This window comes from Akanthomyces muscarius, assembly GCF_028009165.1.
Source record: "Akanthomyces muscarius strain Ve6 chromosome Unknown contig_18, whole genome shotgun sequence".
Taxonomy (NCBI): domain Eukaryota; kingdom Fungi; phylum Ascomycota; class Sordariomycetes; order Hypocreales; family Cordycipitaceae; genus Akanthomyces; species Akanthomyces muscarius.
Window position 1 is genome coordinate 108547 of NW_026611618.1, and position 25938 is coordinate 134484.

The 25938-nt window shown below is 48.6% G+C and overlaps 10 protein-coding genes across 12 annotated transcripts; 3 read left to right on the top strand and 7 right to left on the bottom strand.

Annotated features, from left to right (window-relative positions):
* Positions 1–1150: 1150 nt before the first annotated feature.
* Positions 1151–4306, bottom strand: LMH87_008502 (uncharacterized protein; the record flags this gene model as incomplete). Its single annotated transcript, XM_056201680.1, has 4 exons — positions 1151–2191; positions 2250–2599; positions 2657–4238; positions 4295–4306. The coding sequence occupies 4 exons, from the start codon at positions 4304–4306 to the stop codon at positions 1151–1153; spliced, it is 2985 nt and encodes a 994-aa protein (XP_056056318.1).
* A 910-nt stretch (positions 4307–5216) lies between these two features.
* LMH87_008503 (uncharacterized protein) lies at positions 5217–6794 on the bottom strand (the record flags this gene model as incomplete). Its single annotated transcript, XM_056201681.1, has 6 exons — positions 5217–5252; positions 5310–5337; positions 5586–5603; positions 5668–5805; positions 5873–5894; positions 5963–6794. The coding sequence occupies 6 exons, from the start codon at positions 6792–6794 to the stop codon at positions 5217–5219; spliced, it is 1074 nt and encodes a 357-aa protein (XP_056056319.1).
* A 1819-nt stretch (positions 6795–8613) lies between these two features.
* Positions 8614–10393, top strand: LMH87_008504 (uncharacterized protein; the record flags this gene model as incomplete). The annotated part of the gene is made up of 6 exons (XM_056201682.1): positions 8614–8686; positions 8762–9918; positions 9981–10085; positions 10145–10177; positions 10239–10258; positions 10330–10393. The coding sequence occupies 6 exons, from the start codon at positions 8614–8616 to the stop codon at positions 10391–10393; spliced, it is 1452 nt and encodes a 483-aa protein (XP_056056320.1).
* A 251-nt stretch (positions 10394–10644) lies between these two features.
* Positions 10645–12411, bottom strand: LMH87_008505 (uncharacterized protein; the record flags this gene model as incomplete). Its single annotated transcript, XM_056201683.1, has 1 exon — positions 10645–12411. One exon carries the CDS (start codon positions 12409–12411, stop codon positions 10645–10647), a length of 1767 nt encoding a protein of 588 aa, XP_056056321.1.
* A 942-nt stretch (positions 12412–13353) lies between these two features.
* LMH87_008506 (uncharacterized protein) lies at positions 13354–14692 on the top strand (the record flags this gene model as incomplete). The annotated part of the gene is made up of 3 exons (XM_056201684.1): positions 13354–13681; positions 13735–13932; positions 13992–14692. 3 exons carry the CDS (start codon positions 13354–13356, stop codon positions 14690–14692), a joined length of 1227 nt encoding a protein of 408 aa, XP_056056322.1.
* Positions 14693–14835: 143 nt separating this feature from the next.
* Positions 14836–15375, bottom strand: LMH87_008507 (uncharacterized protein; the record flags this gene model as incomplete). The annotated part of the gene is made up of 1 exon (XM_056201685.1): positions 14836–15375. The coding sequence occupies one exon, from the start codon at positions 15373–15375 to the stop codon at positions 14836–14838; it is 540 nt and encodes a 179-aa protein (XP_056056323.1).
* A 915-nt stretch (positions 15376–16290) lies between these two features.
* Positions 16291–17647, bottom strand: LMH87_008508 (uncharacterized protein; the record flags this gene model as incomplete). Its single annotated transcript, XM_056201686.1, has 2 exons — positions 16291–16377; positions 16439–17647. The coding sequence occupies 2 exons, from the start codon at positions 17645–17647 to the stop codon at positions 16291–16293; spliced, it is 1296 nt and encodes a 431-aa protein (XP_056056324.1).
* A 706-nt stretch (positions 17648–18353) lies between these two features.
* LMH87_008509 (uncharacterized protein) lies at positions 18354–18818 on the bottom strand (the record flags this gene model as incomplete). The annotated part of the gene is made up of 1 exon (XM_056201687.1): positions 18354–18818. One exon carries the CDS (start codon positions 18816–18818, stop codon positions 18354–18356), a length of 465 nt encoding a protein of 154 aa, XP_056056325.1.
* A 325-nt stretch (positions 18819–19143) lies between these two features.
* Positions 19144–20735, bottom strand: LMH87_008510 (uncharacterized protein; the record flags this gene model as incomplete). Of its 3 annotated transcripts, none has more annotated exons than XM_056201689.1 (3): positions 19144–19202; positions 19558–20347; positions 20397–20735. In XM_056201689.1, 3 exons carry the CDS (start codon positions 20733–20735, stop codon positions 19144–19146), a joined length of 1188 nt encoding a protein of 395 aa, XP_056056327.1. The 3 variants fall into 3 exon arrangements, with proteins under 3 accessions (XP_056056327.1, XP_056056326.1, XP_056056328.1); XM_056201688.1 differs by having other exon boundaries at positions 19144–19205; XM_056201690.1 differs by lacking the exon at positions 19144–19202 and having other exon boundaries at positions 19385–20347.
* Positions 20736–24137: 3402 nt separating this feature from the next.
* On the top strand, positions 24138–25837 carry LMH87_008511 (uncharacterized protein; the record flags this gene model as incomplete). The annotated part of the gene is made up of 5 exons (XM_056201691.1): positions 24138–24211; positions 24271–24359; positions 24414–24443; positions 24496–24939; positions 24993–25837. 5 exons carry the CDS (start codon positions 24138–24140, stop codon positions 25835–25837), a joined length of 1482 nt encoding a protein of 493 aa, XP_056056329.1.
* Positions 25838–25938: the final 101 nt, after the last annotated feature.

Genomic DNA, 25938 nt, shown 5'->3' on the forward strand with positions numbered 1-25938 from the left:
TTCATTTCATTTTCCCTAGCCTGAAGGGGCAGGTGTGAGCACAGGGAGGGCATCTCATTGGCGATCGTATAGCTCCAGTAAACAGAAGTCCCGTTCGGTTAGTCATGCCACCAGCGTTCACTACCGTCATAGAACGAGCCCACCAACACTTTGGGGTTCTGTCTTATTCCGAAAGCCGACCCGTAACTTGCGATAACGATCAGGTGCCCACCTGCCTTGGTAATAAAAAATTAGTTAACCAGCATTAATCGCTCGTCTTCGGTCTGCCGTCGGCTTTTTCTGGGATATTGTGGCCCACCGAGACTGGCGTCATAGTGGGCATGAAATTGCGCGCATCACGCCCAACCCTTGCGCGGCTCAAGGCAGCAAGCACATGGGCTCAGGAAAGTGTAGTACTTGAATTCCAACTTCTTTCGAAAGAGCGAATCGGTAACGTAGCTTGTTTGTCTTCGTGGCAACATTTGTACAGAGCTTCCTAGTTCGTCTTTGTGCGTTGCCACCATGGCGACATGACTGGTGCTGTACTTAACGGTTTATCTGTCACACTGCCTTTGACGCGGTACCCATATCGCGAGCTGCGCCGGGATTTTTTTTCGTAATAACTACTACTATGAGTGTTGAACTCCCAGAAACGACGCAAATATGATACTTTTGTATAAAGTGAGTCAGTGATCGTTGGCATTGGCAGCACCGCCGTCGCTACCCTGCAGACCCCACGAATTATAGTGTCAGGTAAGACTAAATCGAAAAGGGCAAAATGCGTTGCGGGTGGTTGAGCTACCTGGGGCAGTTTCGCGGCGAGTGCTTGAAAAAAGTGTCGTAGGCCGCGTTAAAACGTCCAGCTCCTACATGGCAGCTTCGGCAGCAAAATGAAATCCGCATAGCTAGTAAGTTTGAGGTATGCAACCCGGGTCTTATTATGGGAGCCAGGAAACATACGTACAGATAACCATGAGTTTACGCGACTAAGTAACATTGAAGCAGGACTACGCGGGACAGTGACTTTACAGCCTCCCCAGATTTATGCGCCCGCAGAAGGCTACAACTGTTCCGGGAGCAACATCTGCCAATGCTGGATATTCAAGTCCACAGCAGGTATATAGAAACAGGTGACTTGATATTTCAAAGCTAACAAATCCTTGGGGCGTCTTTAACCACTGGCCACAATGGCCCACTCCGCGACCGTGGCGCCCGCCCGGCTGCCGCCCTGGTTGCCCTGCACAAACAACGTCGCAAACTTGGTCGCTCTGATTGCCGTCTTAAATGTAATGTCGGTCGTGTTACTTTGCGGCATGTGCAGGCTAGCAGAGACAAAGTCTTGCTTTCCATATGGGCGCGATATTTGCGCCGTGAAATGCTGACTGTTCTCGCTGCTTCGCGCCGCGGCGGCCTCGTCGTGAAACGTCACTGTGAAGCTGTCTGGTGGCGACTGCGCCCAGTCGAATGAGCAGCCGATGATCTTCTTCCCTCGGTCGCTGTCGGAGAGTGACACGGTGATGGAACTCAGCTCGGTGGCCGAACCAGGTTGCCACTTGGTCGACCGGGCGCCGTCGACAGCGCCTTCAGGGAACTGGCCAGGGACAATGCCTTGATTCGATGTCACCGGCTGGCATTGCGCAATGTTGCCTTGTACAGTTTTCACATGACCGATTTTCCGATTCGGAATACTAATGGCGCTGCCGTCGATGGGAAGCTCATAGCGTTTGCCGCTCGCTGCGCCAGCGTCGACGTGAATTGGCGCGTGTCTGTATCGCTGGTCTGCCGTATCGAGCGGCTTGATCTTGGTCGCCCGGGCCAACGTTGTATGGTCATACGTAGAGAATGCCGTAATCGGCCAGCCACGCCAATAAAATATTCGGTATTTTAGCTGCGGAATCTGCGGTGGCAAGCTCGGGTCCACGTGCAGCTTGTCGTCTGGAAGATATCGTAATCCCAAGTAGCCGAACAGGGTAACTTGATTTGCTCCGCCATGGCCTGTCAAGAACGGGAACCCTGGGTATGTCCCGCCGTTGGCATTTGGATTGTCGTCAATCTGCTCAGACAGCTGATAGAAGGGACTTCGGGCGTAGGGAGAAAATGAGTATCGTGCGTAGGTGTGCGCCGAGCATCCAGAAGGGGAGACCTGGTTCGCCACAATGGAAAATATTGCCCACGTCATGGCAGGTCCATCCGCAGACTGCTTAGCAGCATACTGTATCTCAATGTCAATCTCTGTTTCATGTCTCTGTACCACGGAATAAGACGCTCACATAATTCAAATCGTTCAAGGAGTCCTCAGGCCCATAGTTGTAAGTGTAATGTAGCGGGTATGTGTCCAACACGACATCGGCTTGCTTGACAACGACATTGTCATCCATAGTGGTATATTCGAGTGTGATGTTGTTGTCTCTGAGGAACACGATATTGTCTGCCATCTCTGCCCATTTTACATCAGGCACGAGGCCGAACTGCTGCCTGAACTGGGTGGCATAGCGAAGGGTCTGCGAAATGAGCGGCATGGTGTAGCCGCCAGCATCAACATGATTGGCATACTCGTCAGGATCAGTCATGTCGGTGAGTGTCCATTTACTTCCATTTGGCTGCAGGATGCTAGCAAACCCTGTTGCGATTGAGTCAAACACTGGAAAATAAGAGTTCATGAAATTTGCATCGTCACCAGAGGCGACCCATTGATTAATTAGGGCCAGTCCAATGTCGCCGTTGATGTGGTATTCGTAGTCCCAGCAAGCTCCCGTGCCCGTACAGTTTCCAAAACGGCCACTGGTCCAGGAATACAAAGCTGCATCTTTAGGCATAGCGATTCCGCTCTTGGAGGTGCCGCCCCCCATCTGTGCATTCAGTTTCGCTTGCTCATAGTGAGCTACTCGGTAACTCGCGATAGTCCTGGCGGCGGCGGGAAACGCGGCTAGGAGGCCAGGCTGCATCCACGTCTCGGCGTCCCAGAATATCATGCCAGCATACGTCTCGGAGCCAAGTCCACCCACGGAAATGCTATTTTGGTTGAGAGGGCTACCCGACGATTTGACAATGGCATTCTCCCCAACGGTATTCTGAAGGAGGTAGAATGGGTTTACAACGGCCATAATCGAGTCGTCTATGATGGCCGGATCGTCGGGAAGAGCGCCGTTGTCAAGACGAAAGTCATCGACAAATTGATCAGGCATCACATCAGCCCATTCCGAAACGTGGGACCGAAGAGCGCTGTCGAAGCCTTGTTTGACAGCCTGCTGAGCGGCGGTTTTCGCCCGATCTTTCGGGTTCTCGAAGGCGTCTGTCGATGCAATCCCGACATATTTTGTAACTTCCACACGTTTATTGCCTGTCAGATCGAGGCTGTACTTGCCGCCAATGCTAGAATCGCTATTCTGAAGATATGGCTCCTCTTGGGTAAGCCGTGCTGAGCTAACGTTGCGACTGGGGTCGAAGCTAAGTGTTGCAAACACGTAAGCCGTGGTATCGGGAAGCCCGAGAGGGTGGACGGCCGAGTAAATAAAATCACTTTCGGAACCAGTCTCGACAAACGTCGATCGAACAGCGCAAGCGCCTTCAAGAACGTTGACGATGCTCGCGCTCACGTCTACAGACGGTTCGACGAGCATGCGCACCACACCGACGTTGATGTCCAATTTGTGAGCAAACGCCTGGAACTGGACCTTGAACCTAGCCAATTGGTTTTTAGGTGACCATGTATAATTCCACGATAACACGCCGGCCTTGTAGTCAAACGTCGTGGTATAATCGGAAATCGTCGCGCCGTCTACACCCGCGTCGAGATATGTGCCATTCCCAAGGTCAAGAATAATGCCACCCCAATGCGGAATGCCCGAAATAAAGCTTTCTCCGCCGTCTTGCACATTCCAGAATCCAGAAACGCCGGCAAACGCCTGTCGACGAGAAAACAGCGGCCATCCATTGGAGTTGTCGCCGTTCACGGGCACATCCACCTCGAAGAACGGGCCAGCACCGGCCGAGTTGAGTCCTATATAGCCGTTGGCCACGGAGCCGCGGGATTGGTAGTGCCCTTGGTCGAACACGGAGCTCGTCAGACGCCAGTTGTGCAGGTCCCAAGACACCCCAGGGAAAGCAGTATTGTAGACAGACGCGCTGCTCGAATCGCCGTCCCGAATCTCGGGCGAGCTTGAGGGTCCGACATTGTATTGCCGCAAGGTTTGATCAATTCTCGCTGCTGAAGAGAAAAGGCTTCCCAGCAGCGCAAAGACCGCGGCCGATCTAGCTCTCTACTAGCTATAAGTGTTTTGCCTACATGCTTTTTCACTTCTTGATGTTTACGTACCAGGACGACCATGAGGGGCAGGTATATTACAGCATCTGACGTAAAAGAAGTAATGTTTAAACTGGGTTCTTCATGCGCTATATAATGTCCTCCGTGCACAATACATTTTTCCTGTTCTGCAACTGCGTCAGTCCAGAAAAGATCTATTGTGTGGCGCCACTCATCTACCAGCGGGGCAAGTAGACGATGTCACCCTCGCAAGTCGCAAAAACGAATAGCAAATGGCCTCAAAAGTCAAACATAAGTGCGAGTGCAGCTGGCTTCAGAGCCTAAGTTATGGCTTGACTAGTCCTAGAGGCCTCGATTGGCTTGATCGAAGTGATCATATGACGCCTCTCACCATAACTCCCGTCTCTTCCATATTGCCAACCACTTTGTCCATGTTTCTCTTGCTTTTTCCTTCGCTATTGCTCGCCCCGCAAGTAGTATTTCACCGACCGGGGCCACGAAACAAAGAAGAATGCGGGGAGCGCTAACTTTTTCAGCGTCGCTCACTGTCGATCGCCCCCAGGACAGCGAGAATGGGATCAGTAGCCCATGTCGGCTGGTCTGCTGCAGCTGCATGAAGTCACATGGCGCGAATGCTTTCAAAGCCAGGAAGGAACAAATGCGACATTGAAGTTTCTGTGTCAGTACATGACCGAGGACAGCTGCCATGTGTCCCAAATCAACGCTGTAAAGCTGCCGTCGTGCAGCGGCGGAGCAAAGTGGCGCAGTACATCACCAAGCACCATGGTTCAATGGTTCACCAGCTCCTGCTACATTTACCCGTGTCTGTCACATGGACACACATTTACCGGCTACACCGTCGTTTGGACTGGGGCACTTTGGCACTTGTTTTATTTCTTCATTAATATTCAGCAGTGGTGCCACGTGCCTTGATCTACTTTCCTAAAGGTCAGTCCACGCTGACCTAATTTATCTAGGCTTCCCGGTCGCAACAAAAAAGTGTCTGAGGCTACATGCATGTAAATGTAGTAATCGCTGGAACTACACGAGACATCCTTGCACTTACGAGATCGTTCATTTCATCACAACCAACTCTTTCTCTCGAGATCATCAGGCGTTAAGCCTTCCCTTCCACCACCTCTGGCTTTGGCCCTGGCTTGTAATCGGGCGGACGGTCATCTTTTGTAGTCTCTTGCATCGCCTCAGTAAACGATGGCGGCGCCGGCCCGGCCTCGTTTTGAGCGGCGCTACTGGGCCTAGGCTGCAATTTTAGGGAGGCCGCAGGAGAAGGCATGATTCGAGTGTCGAATCTGAACGTATCAGAGTGCTCCTTGCCACAAACTGTGACGCTAATGGTAACCTTCAGAGCGTGTGTGACCTTCATATTGTAGGTCGTAAAGCTTGGTGTGATTGGCGGTACGTACCAGTTGGCCGCCAGCCTCCCGTTGCCGCTGCAAAAGCCCAATTCAGATAGACGTATATCAAAAAAGGGCCCAAGATCAATGCGCTCGCCATCAGGGTTAATGTCAACGACCATGGGAGTGGGCAGCGAGTTCAAAGCCCTGCCAAAATGGAGGTCAACGGTATCGGACATGCTTCTTTCACGTGGACCACCGAAAAAGTGCTCACCCGCACGAATGACAGTGTATTTCTTTAGGTGTATTGTGATGTGGTTGATGGTCGCCTTCTGCGTTATTTTGCGTACGTCGTCGCTGGTACCGGATGCGGTAGGCGATAAACGCAGAGTCAGCGGGATGCTCTCATGCGCCTGCAGTTGCATTGCAACAGGAAGGCCCATGTGTATTGAGTATGAGAGCGTCGGGACGCTGGATGCGTGGAAGAACTGCTTGCTCTTTTGTTTGAGTGTAAGTTCGACTTGATCCATTTCGGGAATAAGCTTGTAGGACGTGATGGAATGCGGCGGCGAGGAACATGTTTTGACCATCCTGGGTGCAGGCTCGAGCGTCCGTGGTGCTCCTAAAAGAATAGGCTGGGTCGAATGGGCCGGGGTGACGGCCTTGTTGTTTGTTCCCGGACCAGGTGTGAGCTGTGCTTCGAGCCAGTATTCTACATAGCCTTCATTATGGTGATGATATGATGCATATGAGGGAGGCAGTAGCTGTGTAGTGACTGAGGCGACATCTGTGGGGAGAAAGCTGTTCGGATCGGCTTCACGCGAAAGCTGCCTGGAAGGGTGCGTAGGTATTGTTACGGCAAAGGGGAACTCGGTCGCATCGGCTTGTTCGGCGGCCACATGTAGCGGTCCTGAGTGTATGACCTGAGATGTCTCAGGGGCGTGATAGCCAAAGAAGTTGTAGCGGCTGCGATACGTTTCGTGCCGTGAGCCGCCATTGCCGGTACTTCTAGTTTCAACAATCTTGGTTTTGGCACGGCCGAGAAGTCGGATTGTGACTCGACAGTCGGGGACAACGATGTGCTGGCGACGCACAACTTTGCCAATGATAGTATCACCCGCTTGGAAAACGCGCTTGCTCGAGCCAGCGAGGGCGATGCTGAGAGCCGGCGATCCTTCCGATCTGGCGGAAGGCATGGCGGTGGGCGAATTGTCGACGCAGTAACGGCCGTGGTTCGGTATCGCGAGTGCTTAGCGTTACGGGATGGGGAGAAAGTGAGCGAGTCTGGCTGGGTGCTACTGAGTGTTGCTTAAAACATTAAAATGCCTTTCACAGGCAGCCTTTTGGCCCTTTCCATGGAGCATGTCGCGACAGAAATCCAGTACGCGAGGCTTACAAGTGACGTAGATAGCGTGCAGCCGTGTGGGCTGCGCGGGTCGAGGCTAAACCTAGTGAGGTTGTCACCGAAGGATCATTCTTACCAGACCATGCTCCGTCCCCCGTCCGTAGCTCTGTCGCCAAGTCGCCCAGCCGCTGTCACAGCGGCGGCGTGTCAGGCTTGCATGACGGAATTTGCGGTCGCCAACGGCGGGCCGATATGATGGCCAGCAAATGAGAAGAAATTAAAAACAGCGCAAAAGAGATGATGATGGCGATGATGATCTTGTTTGTTGCGGAACATGAATTGCAAGGTTATGTTGTTCAGAGCAAGCTGGTGTTGTGTGATGAAGGGGGAGAGGGTTGGCCGTGTTGCGTGAGAAATGTTTGCCGCTGAAAATCGCCATCAAAGCCGTAACTAACCTTAGTGCCTACCTACCTAGGTGGCACGGGTGGGTGCTAGGTACCTACAGTGGGCTGAAGGTAATTCCGGCGAACTGCCACCAAATCGCCATAAATTAGCGCTCGGAATTACCTGGAGGCACTGTATGTGGGTAAGGGCCTAGGGAGGTACACATCTAGGTAACTACATAGGTACCTAGTCAGGTACGGTAGTTTGAGTTAGCTACTTACAGGGCTTTGAGGTAACTGCCTTGCTGCCTACAGTCCACTGTGTCACCTGGAACTTAAACAGGCGAGTCTGCCCTAAAGAGCCCAATATAGCGCGGGGAAGCTACTTGTAGTGCTCTCCGAATCCGGATCTAGCCGCCGCGGTTTGTGCACAGGCCGCGGTCGACGCGACGGAGAAAAAGTCCTCGATCGGCACGTTACTGCTTTCCATTAATCGCAGCTCTGACAAAGATGACCGATCTCCAGCAACCAAGACGCTGTGTACCGGAGCGTTGTGGCAGCGGGCTGTCTCGTAGTCAAAACTCTCCCAGCTGAGCGAGTCCGCGCACTTAGTCGCGTATGTATCGGTTCCTGGAGAATCAAGCGGCAGTTGTCTCTCCTTATGCCAAATCTATTCTCATTACTCCTGCGCCGGTAGTACTGTCGAGAGCGATCCAAGAAAGGCGTCTACCTACACCTGCAAATGTGAGGCATGGATTGTGGCCAGGCCGCTGCATCCCAAACGTGGCAACGTCGTCTGACCAGGTGTGGCGCAAACAAGCGTTGGCCCATCTGAAAGCCATAAAAAAGCTTGCTGGCGCAGTGCCGATACCTGACTCTGTTCGAGGATCCTTAATCTGCCGCCGGGCCACCAACCAACCACACTAAATCTCTACAGCCACACAACTCAGCTGCCCACCCACCAGCCTTGCGTCTGTAATGTCTCGGAACAGAGCGTTGCTCTCCTCACGATCATGTAGTATATGCCGGCTAAATGATATTCCGCTCGTCACTGGATTCTGGTCTCCTATTGTATAGTGGTGGTCAGATTCGATCACGGGCTGCGGTCCACTCGGTGTGCGGCGGCCCGGCTCATCTATCAGGCTGCATATATAGCTGAAGCTGAAGCCAGAGGAAGGCCATTTCAATCTCACCAAAGCTTCCATTTTATACCAACAAGGCTGGATTTTCTCCGAAACTGCCAAGAATTTGTGTCGCACGAGCTCGAATCCGTTGTAGCGCGTTGCCATGCATCACTCAGACCTGAGCATTGACGAGGGCCCGTCATTTTGGGCACCTGGTACCATCATATTAGAGGAAGGTGTGTGTTTGCTATATCTCCTCGTATTATTTTTCCCTCCCAAAAGTCAAATACTGATTGTCCTCAACGGCAAAGCTGGCCAGTCTACCTCAGCACCAAAGCTACATCCCCTACCGACCGCAGACCCAGACGATCCTTTAAATTGGTCGGCTCGAAGAAAAACCGTCCACTTTATCCTCGTGAATTTCTACGTGTTTCTTACTTTCGTTGAATTAGATCTCGGTGGCGCCGCGTGGCAAGCCTATCAACAAGAGCTCAACTTCTCAGTCGCCTTTTTGAATGAAACCGTGGCCTACAACTATCTCGGTCTAGCTTGCGGCTGCATCTTCCTGATCCCCTTTGTTTACAAATATGGCAGGCGGCCTGTCTACATCTTCAGTTCCGTCGTACAACTGGGCTCTTGCATTCTCCTCGCGCTGACACGAAACGAGGGCGACATGATCGCAGGCAATCTCCTATCGGGCTTTGGCGGCGCAATCAGCGAAATTATTGCGCAAATTACCATCGCCGACGTGTTCTTCGTGCACCAGCATGCTGCAATGAACGGATGGTTCCTGTTTGCCCAGAGCACTGGCGGGACGCTTGGACCTGTGGCTTCTGGGTACGTCGTCGATGGTCAAGGCTGGAGATGGATGTGGTGGTGGTGCGTTATCTTGTTTGCAATCAACCTCGTTCTAGTCATCTTCTTTTTCGAAGAATCGAAGTACTCTGTCGCCACTCCCTATCACGTAGCCACCGGGTCATCTGAACAAATGACGACGCATCTCGCAGAATTCGGGAGCGATACCGAAAATTGCCACCACAACGAGACACCTCGCCAAAAGTCCTATCTTCAGCGACTTACCCTGGTCACCAAAACGGATGGCGCAATGTGGAAAGACTTCTATCGGCCTTTGGTTCCGTTGTTCAAGTTTGCCGCAATAGCATACGCCGCGGTCACGTTCGGGACTCTCTCCATCGCACTTGCAGTCACCACATCCATCATGTCCGTTTATTTGTTCGAGCCGCCCTACAACTTCTCTGCGTCCTCCGTTGGCCTGATGAATCTTGCTCTCTTTGTGACTTCGATTCCGGCGCTGGCGTTTGGCGGCTATGGTAACGACTTTCTGATTCTCTGGCTCTCAAGACGTAACCGAGGTATCTATGAGCCCGAGATGCGTCTGTGGTTAGCATTGCCCATGGCGATTGTTTGCCCAGCGGGTATCTTAATGGCCGGGCTAACCATAAGCTATGTGAGTGAACCGGTTTGCTTGGCAATGTGAACGTGAAGCTGACTATCTATGTGCGTTGCTAGGGTGGTCCTTGGCCATTAATCGCGGTCGGACTAGGGTTGTTCGGCTTCGGCCTAAACGTGATCAACGATGCAGCTTTATCTTACGCCATGGACAGTTATCATGAGGTAGGCCAATATTCTAGGACGTTCTCTTTCATCATCTTTCTAACTGGTCTGCGTTGTAGATTCTCGGCTCCGCCATGGTTGGAGTTGTGTTCGTACGTAACGCTGCTTCAATTGGCATTCTGTTCGGTCTCACGCCATGGATCGAGAAAATAGGCGCTCGCAACGTCAACATTGTGATTGTTTGTTTTTGTTTCTTAGTTCTTCTCCTGCCAGTGGTGCTTCTGCTCTGGGGCAAGAAAGCCAGGGTGGCTGCCGCCCAAGTCTACAAGAAACTAGCCGAGCGGCAGGTGTCATCGCGCAGAGCATAATCGCTATATGGCAAGAAGTTTACGCTTTCGCGAGTATGCTCGGGCAACGGAGAGACTGACTTTACTGAGACTGACGAGACAAGTTCACATCTGGTAGGACGGCCAATAAAACCGCGGTTCGGAGAAGCTAGGTCTTATTACTAAAATGAAACAAGTGCTCTCAAGTACCCACGCTGCCAGTATGGTGTAGCTGCCGGAATGCAGACGTTGCTGTTTCGGGAGAAGTCTCAGTCTTGCAAAAAAAAAGTCTACTAGCTAAGTATTTGGTGATCCTGATTCAGTTTCGCACTCAATCTTTTGCGGTCAACATCCTGCACGGCGACGCACTGCTCCAGCGCATGCACAGCGGCGGTCGCTCCGCTTTGCGCCATGATCATGTAAGTCGGCTCCATCCTCAGACTCGCGAAGGCAACATGTGTGCTGCCCATGGTAATTGGGTTGACAAAATTGCTTATTCCACCCTTCTCTGGAACAAGGCTGTTATACCAGATAGGAAAGGGTTTGGCAATCGGCGTGTGAACGAGTCCTTCATTGTAGACTTGGTTGTCAATGACCAGTCGCTCCATCTCATGCACGTCGAGCGTGTAAGAGCCAAGGCCGACGATGGTGTCATCCAACTTCTTGGGACTCTGAACATCGCTTTGCTTCATGATGTACGCAGCCTTCATGCGCCTTCCTTCGCGGACGTACAGCTCATATGGCCAGTTGTTGTTACTCACCCATTCGTCCTTGGCATATCCAAACCGCCCCACGGAATCACGGATCGACTTTGGCACCCGGGGGTGGTTTGCCAGCGTCCAAAAGAAGCCCTGGGTGTAGACCTTGTGCTTGTGCACTATTGCAGTGCGTTCTGCGTCAGATACGTCTAGATACGTGGTACCCTGTTCGTGGTTGTAGTTCCCGCCCATTAAGTCTGTGCTCACGGCGTCTTTAGAGTTTGAGTCCGTCTTGAGATTGGGCATCAGTTGCTGCGTGAAAAAGTCCGTATGAGTACTAGCTTCGATAAAGCGAAGAAGCAGCTCGTGGTCTTTTTCATCGTATCCTTCCGGTTTGAAGAATCGGACTTGGTTGTCTTTCTGCTGCGTGAGGCTGAGACGATAATTGAACGGTTGTAGACGACCGACATCTGAGGCACCATTCTTCTTGTGGCTGGCCGGTATGACACGCTCAATTCCCCGCAGTAGTCCGCTGTTTGGGTCACCTTTTTTGACGTACGGATCCAACTTCCAGTATGACGACTTTTCTTGAATTTGGATGCCAGCGAGCGACTCTCCGAAGTCACTCTGACCTTCACTTCCAATTCGGAAGGGGATCCCTGCAGCAGCCATCAAGTCGCCTTCGTAGCTAGCATCGATGAAAATTGACCCTGTCCATGTTTTTCCGGATTTTGTTGAAAAGGAGGCGATCTGGTTGTTCTTTAGAGTGACGCTACCCTTGGAACGATTTATGGGGTCGTCGCGATGAATCTCGATTTTCCCAGCCTTCATCCAGTCCTCCAGAATTCTCTCCGCAACATGCGGCTCGAATGTCCATTGCACCTTGCCCTGTTCGTCAATTGCCGGGCCGGGCTGAGCCGTGATTTTGCGATCTTTGTAGTGCTGTCTTGTCTCTCTGTTCCAAGCGCTGTTGGACTGGTAGTAGGAATAAATCTTTCCATAAAATTCCCTTGCAATGCCTCCGATGGATTTGCCATGCTTCGAGTCAGTCCAGCCGAGACCAGAGGTAGTCATTCCACCCAAGTGGCTCTCTGGGCAAACGAGCGCAAAAGTTCGGTTCATACGATGCACTTGAATGCCCGCAACGATACCAGCAGTGGTACAACCGTAAATGACGACATCGTACTGGGCCTTTGGATAGCGTCCGCAGTTGGCTCGGATGCTTTCGCTTTCAGTGCTTTCGGCGGAAACGGGCTGGAAAATGCACACCAAAGCAAAAATCACAAAGAGCAGCGAAAACAGCTTGTTGAAGTCCCTCCTGTTACCGCTTGGGACGGCTTGTGGTGCTCCACCTTGGACCATCGTTCCGATTCGTAAGTGATCTGAAAGCACGCTGTCACAGATTTGTAAGAGATGGGAAATGGTGATCTTGCAAAGACATTACTACAAGAAACATGCTCCGTTCGATGCTTTTATAGCTGAAATTTCGAAAAGTGGACGATCTTCTGACAAGAAAGTCGCCGGGTAAAGTATGTCTCCATGAAGCACTCGCCGATTTTAGAGTGGATGTTGCTTACTCTGGAATCTTAGACGCTGGCAACGGCCCCCTAGATCAGGACATCCGGGGACATCAACTGTTCGGCCCTTCCATTTCTAGTCAATCGGCAACATAAGTCCCAGGTTGCGCTAATACGCAGCGCTATGCGGATAAGTTTCGTGAAAATAGGCTCAATTTCCATCTCGTACGAGTTGGGATAGGATTGAAACGCGCTGCAGGCTAACTAAGTTAGCTAACGTTAGTAATAGAGTCACAGTGTTGGCAATGAACTAGCTGCAAGGTCCCCAACAGAGAGCGGAATCTTCAATGTAGCCAGCTAATCACAGCAGCCGACAATGCCGTCCAGGTTCCAGCTTTGTCCTTCTGCCCTCGCTTCATCCCATCACCCTCATCAAGCATCCATGAATTGAGCAAAGAGGCATACGCACCGTTTTGCGCATTTTGCTTGCAAGCTGGACACCAAAAAAAGCAGCCATTATTTGTACCACTCCTCAGGACTTGTTTACCCGAGGCGCCGAGGTGACAGACGGAGCGGGAAAAACGCAACACGCCGGTCGCTCGGCGCACATTCATAAAGCCCGGCTTTTCGCGCGCATACACCCAGGCATCAGCTCAATCAATAGACTCCTGTGCACCTGCAGATCGATGAAACTTTGTGTGCCCAGTCAATAATATTGTTGGAATTGTGTCAATTATCTCAGCTGATTGAACAGTCAATTCGAATCCCTACCAGCCCAATCGCTGTAATGGTGCGCAGCGACGTCCGACCTTTTAAAATCGCAATTTCGGAGCGGAACTTGGAGACATTGCACAAGAAACTTGCCCTCGCAACTTTTCCCGAGGAGGTTGATTTTTCAGATATTGACAAATATGGCGCATCTCGATCCGAGATCAAGCGACTCGCCGAGTACTGGGAGAATGGCTTCGATTGGCGGGCACAAGAGGCAGAGCTGAACAAGTTGCCTCAGTTTACCACAACCGTGACTGTCGATGGTTTCGGGGACCTCGATATTCATTTCATACATCAGCGCGCTAGTCGAGAAGACAGCATCCCTCTTCTATTTTCCCATGGCTGTTTGTCTCACTATCGTGGATATACCATTTTCCAGACTAACTTTTACGTGCAGGGCCTGGAAGCTTTCTGGAAGTTGTTAAAATACTGCCGCGTTTGACAAATCCCAAAGACGGACCATCTTTTCACGTTGTCGCTCCCTCTTTGCCTAATTATGGCTTCTCAGACAAGGTCACTGGCGAAGGGTTTAGTGTGTCTCAGTATGCTCAGGCGATACACAAGGTCATGCTGAATCTCGGCTACAACAAATATGGCGAGTCGCCTTCTGCCAACATCACGTCATTAATTCCAGCTAATTGAGGCGAGATACAGTTACCCAAGGCGGCGACTGGGGATTTTTTATCACCCGATCTGTTGCCGCACAGTTTCCCGATCACTGCCTAGCGTCGCATGTCAATATGCAAATGATCCATCCTTCGGTCGCAACAGCAGGGTGGTTTGGTCTGTACAAGCTGCTGGGCTGGTTCACAAAACAGGAGACAGATGGTCTATCACGGCTAGGTTGGTATTTGAAAGAAGGATCAGGCTATTTCGCAGAACAGAGCACCAAGCCCCTGACGATGGGTTACTCCCTCGCTGACTCGCCCGTGGGGCTGTTGGCATGGATCTACGAAAAACTAAAGGATTGGACAGACGAATATCCGTGGACAGACGATGAGATTCTTACCTGGGTCTCCATTTATCAGTTTTCCAAGGCTGGCCCGGCAGCGAGCGCTCAGATTTACTACGAGGCGAGGCATGCCAAGAATGCCGATGCGAAAAAGTCGATGGCGTACATACCTGTGCCGCTTGGTATCTCATCTTTCCCCCGCGATATTTCCCCGATACCCCTGTCGTTTTGTAAGACACTTGGTCCAGTCGTGTTCCAGAAACGTCACGAGGAAGGTGGCCATTTTGCTGCATATGAAAAACCTGAGCTTCTTGTGCATGATGTGCAGACCATGTTTGGGTGCGGAGGCGGTGCATATGATATCGCTGAGCGACTAAGAGCCACTGTTAAAAACAATTCTTAGTTGGTCTTGCGGGCTCCGCTATTCGAATTGAAATGGATCTATTGTCAATATGTGTTTGTACCTGCGCTATGTATTTTAAGACATGATTGTTGAACCCGTTAAACCCTGGTACCCTCCGGTATTGGTACTCGTGCGTCCCCGGCTTAAGCATCAACGCACTTGTCCGCGGCAAGATTAGCCTGGGCATCAGCAAGGACACCGTTTATCTTGTTCGCCTGGTCTTTGGCGACACTCTGGAGAACGGTTGGGACCTTGGAAACAAGGGTGTCGATGAGAGATTTGGCGGCGGTAGCAATCTTGTCGAGTTGTGTGCGGCTGGTGGCGCAACCCTTGGCCTGCTCAATGGTGGAAACGCGAGCCTTGAACTCATCATCGAGAGACTGTGCGTGCTGTTGAAGCTCCTTGACAGGGGACAGGAGGCCGAAAGCATCACCAGATTTGAGAATGTCGAGCGCCTTGATGGCGTTGGTGCCAGCGTTGATAGAGTCGACGAGCTTGTTGGACGAGTCGACGACCGGCTGGATGCTTCCGTCGAAGCCCTGGGCAGCACTGGTGAGAGCGTCAATGCCGCTTTGAACAGTGGCTAGAACCTGTTTCACGGTAGCCAGATCTCTCGGATCGATGGCAGTAGCATAAGCGCTGGCGGTAAAAAGGCAGAGAACAGCGTTGGTGGAGAACTTCATGCTGAAGAGTTGCAATGGTGAAAGTTTCGGTGTTGAGTCTGGCGGTTAACAGAAGTGATTGAATCTAATCATGCAACTTGTATCAAGACGGACTTATCATAACTATTTATACTTGAAAAACCTCGCCGAGAAAGAAAAAGTCTCTAAGGTGACATTCCGACATTCGAGACACAGGCTACCAAGGTGTTTTACAAGCCATCCTGGTTGTCCGCTTTGACTGGAATGCCATCACAATGCCTAGCCAGTTTCCCAATAACCTACGGGTCCGTCGAAGCAATCTCGTCGTGTTGTTTTCTAGTTCTCTTTCTTCTTTGCCCTGCTTACTTTACGGCCTCATCAGGGTTGGACATTGATCAGCTCTTGTCTGTGTCGTCCCGTGACAAATCCCATCGTGTCGCTTTCATGATGGCCTTCGTTTGCTATTCCATTATTCTGCTTTAAAAGAAGAAAATCGGGCTATTTTGGGATGCTTTCGACCAAGAACTTTCGCACAAGGCACAGCGCCGGACTCTCGGAACTCTACCAGGAAAGTTGGGCAGGCGCGGGGTCAACGAGCTCTGGGGCGGAGGAAATCTGGGGCAGCGCCGCCGGTCAATGCAGGGAAATCTTGGGGCGCCAGAGAACAGACTTTGACACTGAGAGCTAGGATGTAGCATCATTGTGCCACGGGCGGAGAAAACTAAGTCAATGAGGCATTATTTTCTTCTATCCCAGTTTTCCTGAGACAATTTCCCACTGTTGGCGGTGTGTCTTCCTTTGCGATGCGTGGTGACCGAGGAGGTGTAAGACAAGAGACACGCCCTGTAGACAAAGGAGAATGCAATATTTCGTACCTTCGAGGCTTTATTACTACACACGGGCCGAATAACCCTTGTCCTTTTGATATATTTTATGATACACTGAAGCTTCTTGCTTTTACAGTTTTAGCTTGGCCTTTGCCATCATGAGCTCCTGTCGCATGGCCAAATCGGCCATGATTTCTTCGCTTCCGCCGCCAACCACCTGCGATACAAAGTTAGTCAATGTTCTCTGGTGCATTGTGTCTTTACATGTCGGAACTTACCAGCATGCGCAAGTCGCGACTGATTTGCTCCACGGTGGCCCCTGGCCCGCTGCGCTGATATCCAGCACCGCCAAAAATCTGCTGAGCTTCGCGGGCGGCGAGCTCCACCATCTGGCCTCCCTGGACTTTGAGGAGGGCAAGTCGACCAGCGACATCCGGGCTCTGCCATCCCTCGGGGGAGGTTCCAATATGGTATGCCAGCTGCTCCATCCATGCCCAATGCGCCTCAACTCGATGCGCCACCTCGGTGAGCTTTCTCCTGATGACTTGGTACTGCATCAGCGGCTTTCCAAAAGTTTCTCGCTGCATGGCGTACTGGAATGCCAGGGCCAAGCATGTGCGGCTCTTGCGATTGCACTGGACGGCGAGAAGGAAACGCTCCCGATTGAAATTGCGCATGATGATGGAGAAGCCTTGATTTTCCTCGCCAATCAGATTTTCAACAGGTACCTTGACATTGTCGAGATCCACAAACGATGCGCCTCCTGCATTTTGCCCGCTGTTCTGTATCTTGTCGACAGTGATACCGGGCGCATCCATCGGTATCACGATGACAGATATGCCGCGCGCGCCTTCGCCGCCGGTCCTCACTGCCGTCGTCATGTGGCTGGCCCAAGGCGAGCCAGTAATCCACTTCTTGACACCATTGACAATGTAGAATTTGCCATCAGCAGTCTTTTCAGCGGTGGTCCTCAATTGCGCAACATCGGAGCCTCCTGTCGGCTCTGTGATGCCGAGACAGAAACTTGTTTCCTTGGTAAATAGCCCTGGCAGCCACTTGGACTTTTGCTCCTCGGTACCAAAATGAATGATCGGTGGCGCGCCGATGGAAGACGCTCCTCCCAATGCAATGCCAACACCGCCTTCGATCCTCGAGGTTTCGTCTGCAATGATGAGCATGTGAAATGCATCGAGTTGGCCCGGAGGCAATCCAGACAGGCTAGGCACGCTCGCTGGACGATACTGAACTGGTATGTCATCCAGGCCAATGCCCGATTTCAGCCAAGCTTTAGAAGCCGCCACGGGTGCTTCTCCCTTTTCCTCCCACTCAAACGAGTGCGGGAGCACGTTTTCGTCTATGTATTTTCGGACATTATCCCGCAGTCGGCGATGGCTCTCATTGTAGTATGGAGACCGAAGCGAAGAATACCAGGCGGGTTCGCTCCAGGGGATATGCTGGCTGAGCTCAAGTTTGGGGTCTGGCGCCATGATGCAGTTGAAGTGTATTGGCGGATTGGTTTACGGTGTAGCAAAAATAAAAATAGGTTCGGGAGAATACGAAGTAGTTGCGGCGACCTTTGTAGCTATAATAAACCCTGGCGATGGAGATAGTTGCCGAGGCTCTAGCTCGGTAGGCTGAACACCCCGCAAAAGCGATAGTTAGGCATTGTGGCTATATGATCATGTCATGCACTCGCTACCTAGTTACTGGTACAATCTCGCCACTACAGTGACGGATGTCTACTTGCAGACCACACCAATGGGTCTATTGTCCGCGCTGAAGGGTAATATGGTTACACTATGATGTCTTATCTGCTGAAGTCAAGAATGCGACATTTATGCATGTCTGGTGTTGCCTTTGCACAACGCTGGCGCTCAAGGAGTCGGTATTGGGTTGCTGCCCACGGTGGTGTACATATAGGCGAGCTCGTTGCCGACGGAGGCGGGTCCCTACCACTGCGCCGCCGGGCTGCAACGCAGTGCAGCCCGCATTACACAAGTAAGTTCACCAATGGCAAGTGAATAACTACGCTTCGTTTAATATATACATTGCGATATGTAATATGTACCTGATGAATCTGAGATATATACAAAGTCAGATGCCATATGTCTACCTCTAATCAGTGACGAGCTCGTGCAGCTCGAGGTGTAGGCTCCGCCTATCTAGAAGGCTGTCGTAACTGTGCCGTGATGTTCAGTCACTTTCCGCAATAGGCATCTTGTTGTTGGCATTGTAGTGCAAGTTGCGGTTGTCTTTGATAGGCTTCGAAGCCTCGCGACGCTCGACCGGAACTTCGCGGCGCTCAGGCGAAGCCATGGCGATGGGCATCTTGTTGGCGGCGTTGTAGTGCAGGTTGCGGTTGTCTTTGATAGGCTTCGAAGCCTCGCGACGGTTCATTATGGTTCCACGGCGCTCTGGGCTGGCCATGGCAATTGGCATCTTGTTGTTGGTGTTGTAGTGGAGATTCCGGTTATCCTTGACTGGCTTCGAAGCCTCTCGGCGCTCGATATCCGCAGCAGCATCTGCGATGGGCAGGCCGTTGTTGTATTTGAGGTTGGACAAATCCTTGAATGGCTCGCTCTTGTCGGTCGCGTAGATTTCTGGTGCCGCAAATGCGACGCCGGATAGAGCAACAGCCAGAACAGCAGCAGCCTTCATTGTGCAATACTGTATCGATGAAGCCAGGACAAATTATTGTACAGGTGCCACCTATCTTACATCCAAGGTCCCTACGGTTCATTATGTATAGTGGCCAGGACAGTGTCCCCGGCTGCGGGCTGACCACCCGGATTCGACTGGTGTGCTGACTCTTGTATCGTGCGACGAAAGGGCCGAGCCTATCCAAGCCTAGCGTGGCGTGCAGGGGTATTTGGCCGAGAAAGCCCCTCTCGATCTCAGCCAGTCGTTGGTGGTGGAGGATCAAAGGAGCATGTCACGCTACTGGTGAGACGCTTTCACTGGCTGAAAAGGGACACATGGCAAGCTACTGTTCAAATTTGGTGCGGAGTACTCCGTACTCTGTTTGTCTGTTCATCAACTCTTCTACTAGTACTTGTTAGTTATTATCCATTCCAGAGGTCATGTCGTTAGGGCAGCCATGTGGTGCGACACCCTAGTGAGAAACCCCTTTCCTCGCACGCCTCGCTCGAGGCTCCGTCAGATGACATGGATTGTGTGCATGCGACCCGCCACCAGCGATGGATTCACACCTTCCCGTTTGGGTGCTACAGTCCGATTTTCACCGCTAGCATGTTCTTCGACATGAAGCCAGTGACGAAGAGCCAGGCCTGCCGCTGACCATTGCTTCGGGCAGGGTCAGTAGGAACGAGAACTGCAGCACTCGCGGTCCTAATATAATCCGCATTGTCATGTAGCAGTAGCCGTGCCTCCCACGTACCTTTGCTCCCTTCCGTCTTATCTTGAGAGCGATCCTGCAGGTGCCAAACCATTACTCCGTCTCTAGCATCGACAAGCTTGCTATTATGCGCGAGGTTGACGCCTTTGGAAAGGCCGGCGAGAACGAACCCGCTGGCGTCAAAGGTGCGGTTCGCGTATGGGTCTACAAAATAGGAAGGGTTGTCCAAGGTTGAATCGGCCTGGAACTGATCGGTAATTTCGAGTGTGGCTTGGCCAGCAGTTCTCTTGAGCTTGGCAAAGTAGACTTCGCCGCTCGCAGCGCTGACGAGTACAACCTCCTCCGGTGTCCTGCCCCGTCCAAGACCATTATTGTTGTGCAACCCTGTGAGGGCCACATTTGCCCCGACTTGAGCTGTCTCGTCCTTCTCGGTCTTGTCGATCTCGAATTCCACGTAGATGGTGTTAGACCATGTGGCGCCAGAGTAGACATCTTCTATGACCCGCATCAGACCCTCGCGGTAGAAGTGGTCGTTTGTGACGAGGAAAGACGTGGGAGTCAATGCCAGGATGTCATTCGGCATTTGTATCAAGTCGTGCTTGATAGTGCGAATATGCCGGGCGGTATCCGCGCCGATGGTATGGTGGAACAGCTCAATCACCGAGTCAGCTTTCGGTGCCAGCTGATCTTGGGCCTCGTTGGGCCGATGGTTGACTGCAAAGATAAAGATCGCCTTGCCGGGCTCCGTCTTGGGGTCATCAATGATGTCGATGCCGTGCGTGACGAATGGGCCAGAGAAGCCTTCCAGTCGGAGAGGCTTTGCCTTTCGGTTCTTGTGGGGGTGTTAACGTAGCTGTGTGCATGACGAAACGGAAACGCACCTTGGGATCAATGACTGTAATGGTTCCTGGAGCCTGCGCTGCTTTGCTTGCGTCATCAAATATCGTGAGAGGTGGGAACCAGGAGTGTCTAGCTTCAAGTGAGCCCTCGCAAGCCGCAAAGAGCAGATCGCTAGCTAAATGGTGATGGAGATCTTCGCAATGCGGCGTATCCGGTATTTGGACGGCTTGCAGCCCATCGGTCGAGATAGTGCATACATCCGTCCTCAGGACACCTGTGATGCGTATGGTCCGGTAGATGCTGCCTACATTGATATGGCCAGTAAACACCGCCACCGCCAGTGCAGCAAGTGCCGCGAGAAAAATATTGCTTCCTGCCATGTTCTTGACTTTAGGTGAGTTCTGTAAGAAATGAGTTTGGGTCGATGGCGCGGGGTTGACCCGATCTTTAGCTTGCAGCTATACCCCGGAGCGGAGATTTTCTCATTATAACTAGTGCCGAGGCTGCTGATGCGACAGGCGCTGGACCGTCATTGGACGCACGCGACCAGAGAACGAACACAGCGCAGGAACGCAGTGAGAGCCAGGCCGCTGTAAGATTGCAAAGCAAAACAACCTTTTTGGGGCTTATCAACTCGACATGTGTACATATACATTCGCTGCGCCATGTCCTTTTGGCAATTGCGAGGTTCCTTTCACGCGTAAACTTCCGCCTATCCCTAACGTTGGCAACCCACTTTCGGGCCATTCCCACTTTCGGGCCATTCCCACTTTCGGGCCAGTAATTCCCAGCCACCTCCATCCCTAACCTACATTACTAGAACTGTGTTTTCTTATATAATAAAAGGCGCTTTTAAGTAATTAATTATGATCTTTAAGAATTAAGTTAATTTAGGTTAAGTTACTCTATATAGGTTAAATTCGCGTCTTACACGTTATAATAGGGGCCTTAATAATAAGTTATTATTATAGGTTAAAAGAGAATACCTAGAAGGGCAATTCCTGCCTGTAAATTTAGGGCTTTATAATTAATTAATTATAGTATTTTAGAAATATATTATATTAAGGTAAAAAAAGGTTAAAATTCTACTACCTACTATAAAGTATTAGGCTTTTATAGTTATAATATAAGGGTAGTATAGTATATATATATTAAGTGTGTTATCTAGTATTATAATAAGTACTATTTAATAGAAAGAATATTTAATAATAGTAGTTTCTAAAAGAATTAAAGCTCTTTAAAAAGTGGTTTCTTAAAGTAATAAATTAAAATTAGATATATAATATTATTATAATATATTAGTTTAAGATAATTTTTATATTAAAGATAAATCTAATTAATAATAATAACTAATACCTTTTTATTATTAATAGTTATAATAGTTACTATATATTTAAGTTTATTTATAAATATTATCTTTATAATATATTCCTTTTATTTCTACTAACTAATAGCTTTTATATACTTTAACCTTTTAATTTATAGTTTTTAGTTTTATTAAAGTTAGTTATAAAAAGGAGTTAGGAAAATAGCTAATAGATAATAACTTATTATCTTTTAGAAAGTGAATTTTTTTTAGTATTATATAATTACTAAAAAGACTAGAATATCTAAAAAGAATATTCTTATAAGATAAAAGGTAACTAGCTTATAGCTAGTTAGTATATTAAAGCTATTAATAAGCTTATTAATAGCTAAAAGTCTACTAATAATACTAATAATAGTATCTATAAAGCTAAAAAAGGCACTTAATATTAGTCTTTTAAAGATTAAAACACTTATATAAAGATAGTAGTTTTACTACTTTCTTTAAGCTAATATAAGCTATTTAACTAATTAGTATATAATCTAACTAATATAGTAGAAGATTAAAAAGTAATTTAATATCTAATAAACTTAAATTTACCTTTAAGTAAGTTAAGTATTAAAGCTTAAAGTAAAAATAAAGCTTATTAAACCCTTTAAATATAAGTTAGTTAATATAAATCCTAATAAAATCTTTATTATAGTTATAGATATTAAAAACACCTATTTTTAGCTAAAAGAGTAATTAATAGGCCTTTAGTACTAGTATAATATAATTAATAAGTAAGTCGCCTAGATAAGTAAGTCGCCCACTCTACCTAGTTTTTAGCACCCTTTATTTTAGCACTTTTATTACTTAATAATAATTTATAGAAATCTCTTTAAAAAAGGTAAGTATTATTCTTACCTTTTAAGCTTTTAAAAAAGATTTAAAACTAAGTTATAAAAAAGCTATATAAATCTATAATATATTTTAAATAACTATTTATAACTAATATAATAGCTAAATTATATAATATAACTTTATATCTAATTTAAAAAGACTTACTAATTTAAAAAAAAAGAGTTATAATAAAATATATTTTTTAGTTAGATTTATAAAGACTTCCCTTTTAATATATAAATATAAAAGATATAATAAACTAACTATTAGCTAAATATAATAGTAAATATATTAACGTATATTAGATAAAAAACCTTATATAATAATAATTAGAATTTATTATATATTTTTAATAAAAATATAATTATTAAAAAGTTAAATATAAAGATCTAACTATTATTTATAATTAGTTTATATTTTTAGAAAATATAATTATAAAATATAGTATTATAAAGTCTAATATTTATAACTTTAATAAGACTATATTTTTAATAGGCTTTATTATAAAAAAAATAATTATTAGAAGCTTTAATTAGGTTAGAAAAGTAAAAATAAAATAACTTAATAATAAAAAATAGGTTATTATAATTTAAATAGTAAATTTTTAAAGCTTAATAATACTATTATATATTATAATAAAAAGCTAAAAATACCTTATATTTTAATATAAAAATAAATACTTACTTTTAGATTAATATATTAATATAAACTTAAATAGTTAAATAATAAATTAAATTAATATAAATTAAATTAAGTATTTTAATAAACTTTTCAGCAGGCTTATAACAAGATAGAGTGCGGTATGTTATCAATTTGAGCATTACAAACGAGTAGCAGTTCAAGTAGTCTGCAATTCACACATTTTGAACACCAAATCGTGTGGGCGGGGGGATTCCCGACAATACGGCACCAGGCGGAAAGGCCCCGGAGCGGATCAGAAGTGGTTCTATTCCGACCGATAGAATGCATTTATGGTGCATGATACCCCCCCGAGCGTCGCTTGGACTAACCCATTGAAAGTTTCGAATCGCCTCTTTAGCCTCTTCGCTAATATAGTTACGCTTCAAAGCTTAATTGATCAGCATTCAGCAAGGATGCGCTGATAACGCACGTTAAGCCAGTGAATGGTGACATTCCAGAGAAACGCTATAATAGTTGGACTCTACAGCTTGGTTAGACTCTACAACTTGGTCGAACACATAGAACAGAGTCTCGTCTAATTGGCTGTTTGAGTGGTGAAGCCTATGCATCTAGTTTTCAACTACCAACAATCCCGAAGCGGTCGGCTCCCTTGAAATCAATTGCCTTGACCCGACGTGGCGCCAGCGGCTAGTGCACACGAATGCCGACGCTTACCACTTATCAGGAGGGCGGGGCGGAAAATCCGGCAATGCTGCTTGATGTTACGCTGACTAGGGCACCTGCATAACAAAAGATGCATCTTTATCTGTGACGGCATTTTTAAAATTACTCAACTATATTTCGTTCCCCAAACTTTTTTGCATTAAGCTGGCAGACAAGACCATCATCACCACCTGTGGTAGCTGTTGGTATACTTGACGCCTGTCGCTTTCTTGTAGCTGCAACACGCACAATGTCGGCGAAGAAAGATGATCTTCAACAGAGTGTTCAGTGCTCTGACGAGAGCAATGATAATGATGCACAGCGGCAAGTTTGTCCTTAGATTAGTCAAAGCGGGTGGAGTGAATGCTAACCCTCCGCCACAGCTCCTACCCTATTAATGCAGCCGCCGGCGAGGCCAGGATGCGCCTGAAGATGGATATTTTTCTCATCCCTCTTGTTAGCCTCATTTATTGTACGGACCGCACCCAATATACGTCGTATTCCATTCACTAAACACGATTTCCAGTGCTGGCATTCATTGATCGATCCAATATTGGTAAGTTATATGCCAATCCGTTAAACTCGATCGAAATCCAACGATACACTAGGCAATGCTGCCATTGCTGGCCTTCTGAAAGACTTGGATATGCATGGCTTTGACCTGAATATCTCACTGTCTATTTTCTTCATTTCTTACATTTTGTTCGAGATTCCTGCGAACCTCCTATGCAAATGCATTGGACCCGGATGGTTTCTTCCCGGTGCCATTCTTGGGTTTGGGGTTCTCACTATTTGCACCGGATTGGTTCAGTCTTTCTCAGCCTTGTGCGGCGTTAGGTTTGTGCTTGGCATTTTTGAGGCTGGTATCATGCCAGCACTTGTCTATTTTCTGTCGCGCTGGTACACACACAGCGAACTGACTTTTCGCGTATCGCTCTTCATCATTTCAGCATCGCTTGCAGGAGCCTTTGGAGGTCTTCTTGCGTCTGCCATTCTGTCGATACCACATCTTGGCAGCTTACATTCTTGGCGGTTGATTTTCGTAATCGAAGGTTTGCATGACTCTTCTGCGCCCGTTTCTTTTTCTCCCTGACTCTGTGGACAGGTTTGGCTTCTTGTGTGCTGGGCTTTATTTGCTTTTTCGCTCTCCCTGACCGACCGGAAACCGCGATCTGGCTTTCCGCGGAAGAAAAGCTCCTGGCCAAGGCGAGACTGGATGCGGAAAGATATGTGACTGAGGAATCGGACTCGAGCCTCAGCTGGGCTAAAGTGCGACTGGGAATTTTTAACCCTGTGGTTCTTACCACTTCAACCATTTTCCTGCTCAACAGTATCACAGTCTACGGTGTCTCCTTTTTTCTTCCAACTATTGTCAAAACGATTTTCCCGGAGAAATCTGTCCGCGTACAGCAGCTTCTGACTGTCCCGCCTTACTTTGTCGGCGCGATAGCCTGTGCGCTAACCAGCTTCTGGAGTTGGAAATCGCAGCGCCGCGGTGTCTTCATGATTTTCTGCGCGCCGTTGACTGTTGTTGGATACGTCATGTTTTTGGCAACAACTAATCAGCATGTTCGCTATGGGGCGACCTTCCTGCCGTTTCTGGGTATCTTCACCTACGGAGCACTGACCAACTCTCACGTTGCGGCAAATGTTGCTTCAGACACAGCCAGGACTGCAGCCATCGCTGTCAATGTCATGGGCTGCAACATTGGCGGCTTGGTGTCGGCGTGGGCGTATGTGCCCTCTGACTCTCCGAATTACAGAATTGGGAACGGGCTAAACTTGGCTGCGCAGGCTGCGATGATCGTCATTGCGACGGGCCTTTATTATTGGATCGAATACGATAATAAGCGACGAGATCGCCGACAGGCAACAGAGCCAGAAGATCTTGATGTGCGAGATATCCACACGTTGGACTGGAGGCATCCAGATTTCAGATGGCGCAAGTAGAAAGCATTCGCCCATGGGCGTCAAAACAACGCAACCTATGTACAATTCTCAAGGATTGACGTGGCATCTCGTTCTATCAATGTCACGGATAAAGAAAGAAA